General features: G+C 45.1%; 1 protein-coding gene and 1 long non-coding RNA gene across 3 annotated transcripts in view; both read left to right on the top strand.

Annotated features, from left to right (window-relative positions):
* Nucleotides 1-11,613: 11,613 nt before the first annotated feature.
* On the top strand, nucleotides 11,614-13,163 carry LOC149852366 (uncharacterized). Its single transcript, XR_016439279.1, has 3 exons — nucleotides 11,614-11,814; nucleotides 12,106-12,302; nucleotides 12,949-13,163. It is a non-coding gene; the product is annotated as an uncharacterized LOC149852366 (long non-coding RNA).
* Nucleotides 13,164-13,310: 147 nt separating this feature from the next.
* Nucleotides 13,311-15,224, top strand: part of LOC149852365 (neuronal acetylcholine receptor subunit alpha-7) — a 104,187-nt gene continuing 102,273 nt past the window's right edge. Inside the window, exons 1-2 of one of the 2 annotated variants that reach the window (XM_090030182.1) lie at nucleotides 13,311-13,729; nucleotides 14,511-14,650. In XM_090030182.1, coding sequence (XP_089886308.1) covers nucleotides 13,675-13,729; nucleotides 14,511-14,650 — 195 coding nt within the window. In that variant the 5' untranslated portion in view covers nucleotides 13,311-13,674. Of the gene's footprint in view, nucleotides 13,730-14,510; nucleotides 14,651-15,224 lie in introns of those variants that run through there. The other variant, XM_090030183.1, reaches the window with a different exon arrangement.

Genomic DNA, 15,224 nt, shown 5'->3' with positions numbered 1-15,224 from the left:
TTTTCATTTTTTTTTTTATCTGCACTATCAACTAATAGCCTTGAGCTCACTATTACAAACAGCTTGTGTTCCATCATTATCAACCCAGGTGTGTATAGTGTGAGCCTTATTACTAGCTCAAATTAACTGGACTTGGCACTAACTGATTGAATGAGAGGGATGACATGATTGGATATGTTAATGGAGGGTGATAAGAGGGGACCAGCTGGACAGTACTCAACTGCAGAGCCCTTGGAACTTCTGGAGTTGATGGACAGACCAAATTGGGAGTCTGGGGCATGCCCAAATTAAAACACCGATAAAAGACCAAATTAAGATGTGTGCATGTGATATGTTTGTTGAAATAAAGGGATATGCTGACAGGAAAAAAGCATGAACAGTGTGATGATCATGGGGAAACCAATCAACAGTACCCAGCAATAAAGAGTAACCAGAGGAGTAAAGTTAAAGAAAAAGCATAAAAGGTGGAGGGGGGGGCAACAAGGAAGTTGTATATGTGTAGTCTTCCAACAATAGCTGGACAGAAAAACAGCCATTGCCCTTTCTATGAAGTGGAATAACATCTGGGATTGGGTGAAACCATTGAATTAAGGGTTTTTCTATGTAGAAACTATTAATACACTTAATGTGTTAATAAAGATAGATTTTAGTTAAGTTAGATGGTGTGAGGTGTATTCTGTGTTCACTCTGGGTTGATTATGTTCTAGTGATCCTCTAGTACCATGGGTATATAATGCATGTGTTTTCAGGATCAGGACCTAATTGAACTCAACTCTCACTGACAAAAATGGGAGTCATCCCCTGGAGTTCTACTCCATAAGCCCTTCAGAATATAGACTGACTCCTTGCTATTTTTGTAAGAAATTGAAGATTTAGAGCCGATTCTTAAAAGGATGTAAGCAACTGATGAAAGACTAAGGTGGAATTTAGGGACCTAAATCCAAAATTGCAACTCTGAAAATGCCTGTTCAGCCTCTGCCAACCTGTGGTGGCAACTAAGTGCTGAAGTGATGTCAGCTTTTGATGCCATTGTTCTCCAGTTCCAAAGTTCTACTTCTTTACATATCAGAAATGCCTTAGTTATGACCAGAAAACATCTACCATGTACAGGGGTGACTGGTGCCTCCTGAGTCTGGGGGAGCACAATTTGTGGGTGGGTCTGGGGGTGGGCCAAAAGCCCCATATCCACTCATATACTTCTATGCTGAGGTTTAGTACTGCCGCTGGCCTGCATGCCAAAAAAACTGCCCCATGCAGAGTTGCAGGCCAATCTCAAGGGGGCATGTGCCCCACCTCATGCCCCTTCTACCAGTTACTTGTGACCATGTACCTCTTATACTAGACTCCATGCAAAGTGCAGTGATACCTGCTGCTTTCTTTTGACTTGCACAATGTTGCTGCCACATTCCTCATTTGTTGCAATATCCCAGGGACTGGAGCAGTTGCACAGAACACAAGAGACTAAAGTTCAGCTTTTTAATTTTCCATCTCTTAGCAAAGTGTTCTAACTCCCATCCTATCAGGAAACATGGCTGGGGCACCCTTTACTTTTGTTGGAGCTATGCCCTTCTTTAGAAAAGAACTCAAGATTCACCAAGTCAGAGGAAGATAGAACATGACGCTAGGAGCTGATTGTTAGAGCGCACACGGGACAATACTGTTCTGCATTCTCGTTCATGTTTCAAGGACTACTTTTGTAAGTTATAAGATAACAGCTTAATGTAAAATGCATAAATGATCCTTAGACGAGGGAATGAATTCTCCTCCCTGTTGCCCCTTTCACTCCTGATCCATTCATCTTCCCAAAGTACAGGACTTCCTTGAAAATTCTGTAGTGCAAAGTTACTTTTGGAAAGATGGAGGTGGCCTTGCCATCTAGGAGATGGAAGTTTCCCTGATAGAAACCTGGCTGGATCATTGGGTCCAGTGGGTAGTGATCAATGGCTTGATGTTTAGTTGGCAGCTGGTATCAAGTGGAGTGCCCAAGAGGTTTGTCCTGGGACCAGTCTTGTTCAATATTTTCATTAATGATCTGGAAGATGGGATGGAGTGCACCCTCAGCAAGTTCATGGATGACACCAAGCTGAGGGGAGTAGTTGATACACTGGAGGGTAGGACTAGGATTCAGAGTGACCTAGACAAACTGAAGGATTGGGCCAAAATAATTCTCATGAGGTTCAACAAGGACAAGTGCAAAGTCCTGCACTTAAGATGAAAGAATCTCATGCACTGCTACAGGCTTGGGACCAATTGGCTAAGCATCATGGCTTCAGAAAAGGACCTGGAGGTTACAGTGGACAATAAGCTGTATAAGAGTCAAGAGCATACCCTTGTTACCAAGAAGGCTAACAGCATATTGGGCTGTGTTAGTAGGAACATTGCCAGCACACCAAGGGAAATAATTATTCCATTCTATTCTGCACTGGTGAGGCCTCATCTGGAATACTGTGGCCAGTTTTGGGCCACCCACTCCAGAAAGGATGTGGACAAGTTAGAGAAAGTCCAGTGGAGGAAAAACAATGGTTAGGGGGCTGGGGCATGTGACTTCTAAAAAGATGCTGAGGGAACTGTGCTTATTTAATCTAGAGAAGAGAAGATTGGGGGGAGGGAGGGAATTTAATAGTAGCCTTCAACTACCTGAAGGGAGGTTCAGTAGAGGATGGAGCTGGACTGTTCTCAGTTGTGGCAGATGACAGAACAAGGAGCAATGGTCTCAAATTGAAGCAAGGGAAGTTTAGGTTGGATATTAGGAAAATCTTTCTTACTCATATGGTGGTGAAGCACTGGAACAGGTTACCTAGAGAGCTAGTGGAATCTCCATCCTTAGAGGTTTTTAAAGCCTGGCTTGACAGAGCCCTGGCTGGAATGATCTAGTTGTGGATGGTCTTGCTTTGAGAAGGGGCTTGGCCTAGATGACCACCTGAGGTCCCTTCCAACCCTAATTTTCTATGATTGAGAACACACAAGAGAGTCAGAATGTTTCACGAGAGTGGCTCAACTTGAAACCAAGTTGACAGTGATTTAACTATTTTACTGCCCAGCCGCTGTTCGGTGAACTATTTGAATTGTGATCAAGTTGGCAAGCTAGCTGTCAGTTCCATATCACAAAACACCCTACAGCAGTTGGCACTAATTTAACACCCTTCTCAGATGTCTTAACAGTGAACATATAGTCAATAGATCTCCATATTAGTGTAGCCCAGATACACCCAGGGGTGTGCCCTGTCTGGAAGTGGAAGGGATGGGCTGGTCAGGCAAGAGTGCTGTGAGAGGTGCCTGCCACTGGGGAGCAGTTCCCTCTTTTCTCTATAGAGCCAGGCCAGGATAAAGCACTTAACTGTATACAAATGTATTGCTATACAAAATTAAATACAAATAAGAGACATTAAATATTTACAGTAGAATTGGTATGTGACACCATATACAATAACCTGTAATCAACACATTGTACCACTTTGAGGGACTGCAAAATATAGAACAGGTAACTGGGAACGCAGTAGAGGTGATCCACAGCTCAGGCAATAATTAACCCCCTGCACAGATGAACATTAACACCCTGGAACAGGTAAGTTGAGGCATCAACACAGTAAATACATATAAGCATCGACTCGGATAAACCCAGGTAAGCTGAGGTAACAATGGAAGAGACATACACATGCAACAGTACAGGTAAGTTTTGATAATGGGCAATAAACATATATAGGTAATAAAAACAGGTAAACCAATATAAACCTCCTTAATGAGTATCCATAACTATATTAACATGAACAATGTGAAGCGAACATCAATCACGAAATATGAGGTGCACTCAGCAGCCTATGGGGTGTTCCCTGGAGCCCCTTCCCTTTAGGGCCCCAGCATGTAGAAAGGCGGCCCCCGCCACCCAATGGAGGAGGCTGCAGACCCTCCTCTCCCATGCCCACCTTCCCTGTGGGACCCACTTCCCAGCAACTCTCACTCCTACTCTGAAGCAGACAAGGCTTGTCCCCTGATGGCCAGTCCTGCAAGTGCCTCTCTCCAGTGGTGCCTCTGGCTCCTCCCAATGACCTGGGGTCCTGCTTTGGGCCCACCCAGCCTCCCACTGTGGGTCTTTCCCCTCCCCAGGCCCTGCTCTGGGGCTCTTTCAGTTTAATGCTGAGCCACACTGCAGGGCTCTGGTTACCCAGCCTTGAGCAGCTGCCAGAGTCTGAGCACTGTGCACTGATCTGCACATCGTTGAGGCTCAGGTGGGGTCCTGATGACAGTCTTCTCCAGAGCTCTTCTCTCCTCTCCATCCCTCATCACTTCTGCCCCCAGTGTGCTGAGCATGCTTTCCTTTTATACACTTCAGGGGCTCTGCCCAAGAAGTCCAGCGGACCTGCCATGCTGCAGTCTACAATGTGGTCCCCCTCCCTTCAGGAAAGTGGTGGTGCCTACTTTCCCTAACTTGTTCCTAATTGGCTCCACCAATCAGAATTGAGGATTCTCAAGCCCCTGGACGTGTTGGAGCTTGATCAGGTAAGTCTGTCACATTAGGAGGCACATCAGAAAGGTAATGTGGGGGAACTTGTGCTTTTGTTGCTTATGATGGATTTACTGTGTGGTTTGGGATTTCAGATTCCAGGGATTAATCGCACACTTTTTGCAGTACTAAGTTAATTTTAAATGCAAGGTTTAGGGTAACATTTTCCATAGGACCAAATGACTTAGGAGGCTAAGTGCCATTTTCAGAAGTAACTTGGACAGGGAAGATTTTGAAAGGCACCAACTGCACTTAATGCATGTCTTTGCATCTCCCCCTCACATAAACCAAATCTGCAAATATGGAACAGAGCTGCTCTGAGGGCACCCATCTATAACCACTCTCAAAACTTTGGTGTCTGGTAGTCTTGACAGTTTGGCTTATGTGGTACCCCAGATGTAAGCACCAAACCCAGAAATGCAACAAGTAGGAGAACGTGGGTGATACATGCTTGTATGTGTCCCTCCCAAGACTCAGTGAAAATGCAGAATAGCCATATCCTTAAAAGCTGAACATGTACTGGAAGTAAATGTGAATTAGCTGCCTTCCAGCTGTGTCTTTGAAAACTTGGCTTTAGGCACCTAAATCCATTAGTTTTCATTAAGACTTAGGCTCCTAGGGCATTTATACATGTGCTCTGGGAGGTGGTGGTGGTGGGTGTGGGGGGTGCTTGAGTGGCTCTGAGAGCTGCTCTATGTGCCTGGAGTGTCACATGTATCAGCATCCCTGTGCTGAAAAATGGTGGTTGGGGCAATTTAACTAAAGACGATCAAATGAGCTTCAGTTAAAGTGCTCCTGCTACCATTTCTCTGTGTGGGGATGCTGATACATGTGACGCTGGAGTCGGCTGCGGCGCAGTAATTACCACATTCCAATTAATTGAGTCTGCTCTGACCCCTAAGTGCCAAAGGCACCTAAACATCTTTCCAAATTTGGCCCTAAGTCCTATTGCAATGGCAGTTTTGGGGCCTAAATACGTTTTAGGATGATATGCAAATATCTTCTTGGATCTGTCTCAACCTCACTTCCGAAAATGTGATTTAGCTCTTCAGTTCCATGGGCATTTTGGAAATTTTACTCAGGAAAATTTTGACTGATCAGCAGCAGGTAAATCAATTAAAATCCTGTAGGTAATAGTTGCTAGTATTCAGGGAACATCCAGCAAAATTAATTGGCTAATTTATTGCTTAAAATATTGAAGCCTTTTCTGAACTATTTGCACAGTATCATTCCATTCTGACATTATGGATGCTGTTGTTACCATTGACCTGCCACATTATATTATCTTCTTAATTAAAGGAGAATTCAAAATAGCAGTTCTGGCCATGAAAAAAAGACAGCTTAGCATTAAAAAGGATAGTGTCATTTTTTATGCCCCCCAAAGGATTCATTAGGAACAATAACTTCAATTACAAAGTAAGATTTCATATATGTGAATCAGTAAATGCAGAAACATTATTTTAATAGGGTGACAGATTTTGTGTATACAAAAATGAGGATGTGATCAGAAACCTCAGTTACATTGCTATATCCAAACAGTTGTTATAACAGGGACCCTACCCCCTTACTGAAAGGTAAGGTTAGAGAGGGGTGTGGTACCTCTAAGAGGACCCTGCTATGAATACAGGCCAGGTGGCAGAAGTTGGAGGGGCCACCGCTAGGTTCAGATCTCCAGGGGGAGAGGCTGTCAGACCCCAGAGTGCTGTGAGAGGTGCTGCCCAAATCTTACTACCAAGGGTGACACCAGGCAGCAGAACTAAAAGAGCTGCCATTTCCAGAGCATAAATAGTGGGTTGCAGGAGCTGAGCCATAGACAATTAATGGAGGGAGGCAGGACTGCAGCAGAGCGGAGGCCTGCTAGCTAGACTAGAAGAAACTACTGCTCCTTGTCAAGGGAACCCAGGGCCAGATGACTGGAAAGGGGAGAAGCAGGAGTAAATTTAAAACACGCCCAGGGGCTAGTGCGGGGGAAGGCAATTATATTGGCTGGAGGGCCTCTTAAGGAGTTTTGGTAAGATCTTGAGGGCCGGAGGGTGAGAAGATGGGCAGGGTGTGCTGGGCTGGCGGATGGGGTAGGCAGAGAGCAGTGTTTGGAAGGAGGATGGATGGGTGAGCACTGCCAGAATCATGAGGCAGTGGCAGCATGGACCTGCCTGGGATACAGCTGTGTCTTCTGTTTTTAGAGCTGTTCCCTGTTCTTCTGTTCAGAGCTGTGATCCTTCTGACCCCTTCTGTTCTCAGTGGTGGCAGTTGGCAGAACAAGAAGCAATAGTTTCAAGTTGCAGCAAGGGAAGTTTAGGTTAAATATTAGGAAAAACTTTCTCACTGGGTGGGTAGTAAAACACTGGAATAGGTTACACAGAGAGGCTGTGAAATTAGGGTTTCCAACTCTGACTGAAGCTATTCTGGGAGATTTTTTTTTCCAACATGATGTGATTGTTGCACAAAAGCGGTTCGTTTCTCTGGAGGTCTGCAAAGATCACAGACACACAAACATCAGCCGGCACAAAAGGATGTATTTGTTTGCAAACAAGGTCAGAGTGGGGCATTGATGCCCAAATCAGCTTCTGACCCCCTAATTGTGTTTGCAAGCGGAATTTATCTTCTCTCTCCTGAGCACGTGTGCAGACACCAGAACTCTTACAGCTACTTCCGTTTCATACAAGCATACATGTAGTTACATCATTACATACATCACATGTATAGTATAATTAGCTACTTAAGTATGCGGGGTGGAGAGATGAATATGCAACAGTTCATTAAGCATGCCCAGGAACTACAACAGTTCGCCAAAAGTTCATACCCCAAGGCCACAGTCAATTGAATTCCAGCTTCTGCAATCAGCATGAGAAAGGCTAAGGTGAGTGAGGGGGAGAAAGGAGCCTTGGGCAGTATTTCTTTCTTATCAGGTGCAAGATGCAAGCTGCGCATTTCTAACAATATTCCATTTCTAACATAATATTGGCTAAAAAAACTGCTGAAAGCAGTTGGCAACCCTATGTGGAAACTCCATCCTTGGAAGTTTTTAAAACCCAGCTAAACAAAGCCTTGGCTGGGATGATATAGTTAGGAATGGTCCTGGTTTGAGTAGTAGGGGGTTGGATTAGATGACCTCCTGAGGTCCCTTCCAACCTCAATTTTCTTTGATTCTATGAAGAGGAAAGCTTCTGTTTCGGTAACTACCATTCTTAAATCAAAGCTATGTGTATTGATAAGCAATCCTTCACCAGTGTGTAGAGGTTTAGCTTCCTTGTTACCCAACATTTTGCCCATAAAACTCCTTATTCAGCCTCTCAGGTTGGAGTTGTCATTATTCTTAAATGACTTTTTGCTGCTTGTAGAACCAAGGCATTTACACCTGGGTTCTTCAACTTCAGGGTTACTGAGCTGCAATCATGGAGGCCACTAACTGAGGAGGACCTCTCAGTTCTGTATGTGTTCTTTTAAGTTTGGACTGTGATTCCTGTTTGTGTTGACTAGCACTTTACTCCAGTAGTAACTTCACTGATTGCTGTGGGGCTGTATGCAAGATCCTAACTCAGCACAACCCTTAGGCTTTAGGTAACTGCGGCTGTGTCTACATGAGCAGTGGACTGTGCAGTTGCTACTGTGGAGTCATGTGGTACTTGCATAAGCACGTACTAAATGACTGCGCAGTTACTGGTGTTACTGTGTAGTAAAGTTGCTGCGTGGCTTTTTTCAGATGGTACTGCATGGTAGTTTGTTACTACTGTACAGTATTATCGCCCCGCAGTTAGTGCCCGCCAATGCTACTGTGTGGTAGCAATGAGCTACTGTGCAATAGCATCTCATGTACATGTGCCCTGTAAGTCCTATTAAATTCAATGAGATTTAACATATCTAAAATTAAGCACCTATTTATATGCTTTGCTGGAAAGGGACAGTACGTTGAATTGTCACTTTAGCTACTAGTCACGGTGAGGAGGAGGGTCAAATTTTTCATTGTATGGAAAGTAGGTTGTGGATATAGACGGGTAACAATTGTATCAATATCGGAGGTTAACAATACAAGCTTTTATGATGCAACTGTTGTGCAGCATCTTTAATCATACTTCATCCCAGATTGAAGTTAGGGTGATTTAGCTCACTTCTATTGCAGCAAGATCACATGAGCATAATAGTTATATTATAAAGTCGCTGCATATTCCCAAGCAATGGCAGTCCCCCCCCCACCCCGGCCCTTCCCCTTTATAGCTGTAAAAGGTATGTTTGCCCTTACCCTGTTTTCTGGGAAAGTGAGACTTGGTGGAATACTGAGAAGTTTACTATTACTTAACTGTGCTATGAATATATCCTCTCTTTCTCTCCTGGATTTTAAATTGTGGGTAGGAGAGGTAAGTAGGAAATGAGGCCTAATTTCAGATATGTCTGAGGTTTCTGAAACAGTTCATCCAGTTTAACTTCTGTAATGTATGTTGTACTGAAATGTACAAACCTCTTGCTAGCTCAGAAAGCATTGCTTCTTGGTATTTATATCTAACTTATTCAGAATGCATATAGTGTTATATATAGTTATTTCTCAAGAATCAATACACCTCAGAGCTTATTCTGATTTAGTTTTTTTCCCCATGAATTATAATAAATAACAATATTATGACTCAGTGGCAGTGAGTCAGAGCCTCAGCAGTACTAACCGTAAATGTAATCACAGTTCTTTCCCTAAGGGAAAGAAATGACAAACTAAAACATGAATCATCATCCTGAGAGTGGAGGCACAGTGCTTTGTGTTAAGGGTTAAATGTTAATTTATAATAGTTAGAGTGTACACCAACTCTTCTGCTTCATGCAGCCAACATATGCCACAGCCAGATCCAGATACTGGCTGCACAGTCAAGGTAAAAAATAGAAGTGTTGCTCTTCTTTTTTTTTTGCTTTGTACTGAGGAGCATGGAGAGAGAAAAACATTCCCTTCAATTCACTTGAACACAAATAGTAAACCCAGAGTCAGAGATCTAGATTTCCAACCACACTAAGAAAAGCTGATAATTTCTGAAAGGTGCTGAGAGAGTGGGATATTCCTATACCTACATCTTGACTTTACTTGATGTTTAAAAAAACCCAAAACCAAAAATGATGTAGAACACTCTGTCCATGCCAAAAGTAATAACTCAAGCAGCCAAAATTTACTCATAAATCTGACTACCCAGACCAGAATTTGCCATGGTAAACAGAATAGTTGTTTTAATTTATTATAAAGTTAACTAATTCAATTTAAAAATAGTCAAAAAGGTTTGGAAAATTTTCAAATGGGGGTGGGGAGGAAAGAAGAAGACCAGGTGAGAAAAACTGTATAAAGCAAGGGAGGCTTTAGTTTAACAAGCAGCATTTGCGAATGTAGACAGGTATGCTGCTGGCTATGAAAATATCCTGTTTGTTTAGGGGATGGAATAAAACTGTTTAAAGCCTAATTGTACAAAGACCCTTTGGATACATATCTAAAAATTCCAAGTACTGAACAAATGATAAATACCACAGGCCTGTGAAGCTTTGCATGAACGTATTACATGTTAGTGGTATTTTAACTTAAAGCTAGCCACGTCCATCATCAGCAATGGATCGGCTACAGCAGATTCATTCTCTGTGTTTAATCGTATTGCATGTTGATGACTACCAGATCTGTAGTATAGCTTGGGTTTAGTTTTGTAGGGCCAAAACTGGTTGTACTTAACAACTATTTCACATTTTATCAGTATAGTGACTGAGTGTGTGTTTCAGCTCAATATTTTAATTTTGGCCCATAGCTACTGCACTAAATCTTAGATTTTTTTTTTTTTACTGGAATTTTGGTGGCTACTGGACCTGGTTTATGCTTTATAGAAGTGGATCAGTTTTAACATTTGCTTTCATTGGAAATAGAATGAGGCCCATTATTGTCCTGTCTTGTAACGTGTATGTAAATAATACACAAGGTGTACAAGTGCCCTATGCTGATACTTTGTAAAAACCAAGCCTATCCCCCTAATGTCAGACAAAATTTGTTTTAAAATGTGATTAATTTCTTGGAGTACCTTGAATATTCAATGAATTGGAAGTGCCTGGAAATTAGTTACTAAACACTGAACTATATTCAATAAATATGAATCTATCCTGGAAAACCCTTTTAACAACGTTAACTTTAAGATAGCTTTTACATTTTCTGTTTGGAAATTGTTCAGGTGAGAGGAGAAAACATCCTGATAGTAATAAAATATTCCAGACAGCTAACTGACATGTTAAATTGTGTTTGTAGCATAAATGTTCCAAAAGAGACTAACTGAAATGCCTATGTTTGTAGCAAAAATGTTTATAATGTTACAAGTATTAAAAATTTCTGTTACTTTTGAAGTGGAACAGGCTGGAATGTTCTCCTAGCTGCTTTCCTAGCTGGAAGTTACAATTCTAGCTACTTTGAGAGATCCTTTGAAAAACGGCATGTGACATTAAAGATTTCCCATCTCTGAAAGACCCATGACCTATGAGCATTTTGTATTCTTGAAGTTACTCGTTTTGGTGTTTTGTTCTGTGACTACCAAAAGTTGGCAAAGCATTCCTTAAAGTTGTCTCCAAATATTTGGAGACAATAAGCAGGAAAGCAGCTTTTTCTTTCAGACATGACTGGCAGCTGGTCTGAGAGAGACAGTGATGAATTCCTTTCCTGGCTATACTGAAACACCTGGCACTTGGTCCTGCTTGTAGGATCTTGGTGAGATCAGTGCAAGGTTCTGGTCTTAAGAAGATAATTATACACAGAGGGCAACATTTCATTTTAAAAGCAGCAAATGATACACTGTATTTGAGTTGGAGCCAAATGCTTGAGAAATCCATCACTGCTGTTAATAATTAAAAATATCACACACAAGACTTGCTTGACTTTTTCTTTCCTTGCTTGATGGATGGAATTTGGCAGTGCTACTGATAATGTAAGAGGTTGGAATAGAGAAGTTGTGCAGTATAACAAAAGTACTGAACATGCCTACAAATGTATATAGCTAGAGAACTTAATCCTGGCCATAAAAATTCCATGTGTACCATATGCTCCCTAAGAGGTGGAGAAGAGCAAAGCCAGGGCGCTTTTTGCACAATCTCATCAATCAAAGCTTGGCTCTGCAAAACTGGGATCTGGATCCTACTTCATCTGGAGCTCCAAAGTCGGAATGGATTGAAACAAAAGTTTCATCTTGTTTACGATTTGCTAGAAAACAAGTCAAGTTGCAAATAATTTAAGTTTCTTACAGGTCTAAGAACTGGCTTGTATGCACAAAACCGATAACTTTTGGCAGACTACAGATTAGCATTTTAAAATACAGCAGATGGTAAGTAATTATTTCACCAGGGGAAAGCAAGCATCATTTTGCTGTAGGACAGAATAAAAATAAGTTTTTCCCCCAATGCTTATAGACTGGGGACCTGGTAGAGCTGCAGGCCTAAAAGGCAGATTTCTTGTCAAACTGAATTGTCTTCCAAGTTACTGAAATTCATGTGCAGCCATTTAGAATTAACTTTGTGGAAAAAAGTTGCATGTGTTGTTTTTTTGTTTCCAACTTTCTGGTGTTTGTATTGATGTAGTCGGGTGGTAAAGTGATTATGTGTTGTTGTAACTGTAGTGTTGGTGAGAAGTGACCGCAGTGCCCTGTCACTACAAATTGACCTATTTGGACCTAACAGAGGCTGAAACGACAGCAGCAAGAACCAGCAAGAATCCTAATGAAAATCTCAATAGGGGAAACCTTCATTGGGAACTTACTGGGAAGTCTCAGACTTACTTCGCTGATGCTGAGCAACTGGGATGTAGCTTTCAGAAGTAAGGACACCAACTTTTAGTTTCATCTTCCATTATCAAGGGTACAAAACTTCACCTCTAACAGAGTCTTAGTAGTCCTGGCTCCAGTATTGCTTGGGGAATCTATATAGAGGTGTATAAATAAAGGCCAACAGCCTGAGGGTTGTAGGATACTGGTGTGGCAGAAGTGACCACATGGCACTGTTGTTAATTTTATTTTTGGGGAAAAACTCTCCTTCCCAGTAGACAGATGCTGTTTGGAAATGCTGCAGTGGTGTTGATGTTGCAGTCTCCTGTTGTCTGCCTAATTCGGGGTGGGCACTTATTTTGGGCAGAGGCCCACTTACTGAGTTTTGACAAGCTGTCGAGGGCTGCATGACAGGCAGTCAGGGGAAGATAAAAATTAATTTTCTAAATGTCTTAGGCATCCCGTGGGCTGGATAGAATGGCCTGGCAGGCCGCATCCAGCCCATGGGCTGCCTTTGCCTACCCCTGGCCTAATCCCTCTGGCTAGAGTCGGGGGGGAACTGGTTTTTGGCTTTGGAGCTGAGAATGAGGAAAGACTGGCGTTGCCTTTGCTTCAGCACCTCTGGTCAAGGGCTGGCAGCGCAGTGCAAACAAACTCGAGCACATGCTTGTTCTTTTTTCCCACTTCATTCTCCAACAGGAGCTGCATTTTCTTCGCTCCCAATATTTGTATCGGCTGGGCAAAGGAGCAGCAAAAGCCCTGTCCCAGCAGAGGTGGGAAAGAAGATCCTGGAGCGGAGAGCGGGTGCCGGCGTCAGCCTGCGCGGCGGCGAGAGGAGGACGCCAGGAGCAGGGTGCGCAGGGCCCGGCCCGGCCCGCCGAGCACCACGTGCCGCCGGCAGAGGGCAGCGTCGCCGCGCGCATCCCCTGGGCGCCGCTTCGGCCGGGCGGGGGGGCGGCTCGCTGCCCTCGGGCCCAGCCCGGGGCTCCTGCTCCCTCCCGGGGGCGTCGCGGCCGAGGCCAGCCACGAGGGCGGGGGCGGGGGGCAGGGGCGGCCCAGCCGTGCCCGTGGGAGTCGTCCTGCCCGCGGGGCGGTGGCGCCGGCCCACGTGTGCGGGCGCCGGCGGGCGAGGCCGCCGCTCGTCGCGCGCCCGGGGGGCCGCCTGTAGCTTGGCCACGGGCCGCCGAGCCGGGCGCGGAGCCGGCCCCCAGCGGGCGCCCCGGCGGCTCCCGGGCCCGGAGGGCGGCGGCGGGGCGGGGCGGAGCCGCGAGGGGCCGCCTCCGCCGGCGCTGGCGCCCCAGCCCTATAAAGGCGGCCGGCTCCGCCGCATGGGCTGCGCTTCCCCAGCTGCGGCGAGCGGCCCGGCCCTGCCCCGGCACGTGGAGAGGACGCGGGGCCGAGCCGCGTGGCCTGCTCCTCCCCGGGATGGCAGCGCCGGAGCTGGCGGCCTGGCTGCTTGTGGCCGTGGGGCTCGTGCAGGGTGAGTGGACGCGCGTGGCCCCTGCGACCCCCCTTCCCTGCCGGCCCCGCCCGCGGCCCGCCGCTTCCCCGGCTCGGGCGGGCTGTGGCGGGGCAAGGAGCGACTCCCGCTCCTGCCCCCTCCGCCTCGTGCTCCCCCACCCCCGGTAACCGCTTCTTGTGGAAACGTGCGGAAGGATTGAACAAATCCTCCCTCTCGGTGCGACCCGCAGTGCCGGGGTGCCCCCCTCGTCTTGTCGGTGGCAGTGTGAGCAGAGCGCAAAGGGAGTGCCTGCCCCAGGAGGCTACAGTCTAATGTGATACAAGAGCTTTTGTTGCCCTCGTAGCCTTCGTTCCTCCTGCCGCTCGTGTCCCGCCTGTCTGCGCATCACACGATCCTGGCTACAGCTATTTTAGACCAAGTAACAAGTTATGTGAACAGTGTGACCTTCTCCATCGCACCGTACTCCTACTGGCCCTGGGGCCGAAGAGGGCAAAGGCTGAGTCTAGCATCCTTCACCTTCAGAAAAGCTTACCCCTGGCAAGAGAACTGGTTAGAAAAACAGTTTCTGCCTGGTAAGGTACAGCTGTGAAGAAGGGAGCGCCGGTAGCTTTGGGATGAGGCTTTGGTGTAGTAACAAATGGAATGGATGGGTATATGGTAGTATTTCTTGAGGAAGAGTGTAAATTAGCAGGTGATACAGTGCCTGGTTTGGCTTGTAGGAGGAGAGGAGTCGGTTTAGCACTTGTGTGATCGAGGTCGGTGGTGACTCCTAAGAACTTACTTTTACTTCTGTGTTCAGTGTCCCTGCAAGGAGAATTCCAGAGGAAGCTCTATAAGGAGCTCCTGAAGAATTACAATCCTCTGGAGAGACCCGTGGCCAATGATTCCCAGCCACTCACTGTCTACTTCAAGCTCAGCCTCATGCAGATCATGGATGTGGTGAGTCTTTAACTTTACAGGAAACTACTGCTTCAGGGGGTAGTTTTTCTACCCCAACTTCCAGTAGCCTAGCAATAGTCACACCGCAAGGTCTCATTTCTACCACACACTGCTACCTCTCTGGGATGTAACTCGGGAGACAGTGAAAAGGAAAGCTATGACAGACTGGCTTTGAGACTTCCCCCCCACCCCTCTCTTTTTACTACTTAAAATTTTAATCGGGTATAGTTTGCCTTTTTCTGAAACATATCCGCTCTCCACAACAGTCAGAGCCCTACCAAATCTTGGTAGTAAATTGCCAACGAAGTAAGAATCAAGAATCCCTTGATGCCAGGATTTAATTTTATTTACAACGGCTAGAAGGATGGTCCCATTTATAGGATGAAAGAAAGCAAAGATCTTAATTTTTAGTGACCAATAAAGATCTCTTGACATTTTTTGCAAGATGTAGTGTTTCCTGGCCAAATTATTTTGTTTGTTTAGCTCTTCTTCATACCCTAGCTCACTTTTCTTAACTACTAACTAGCTCTTGGATTATATGCCAGAACTCATTACCTATTGAAGGTAAAGGAAG

The sequence above is a fragment of the Crocodylus siamensis genome, chromosome 15 (genome assembly GCF_052110815.1).
Source record: "Crocodylus siamensis isolate JL-2025a chromosome 15, ASM5211081v1, whole genome shotgun sequence".
Lineage (NCBI taxonomy): Eukaryota > Metazoa > Chordata > Crocodylia > Crocodylidae > Crocodylus > Crocodylus siamensis.
Note: the sequence above shows the minus strand (reverse complement) of the source record. Positions and strands in the feature narration are given on the sequence as shown.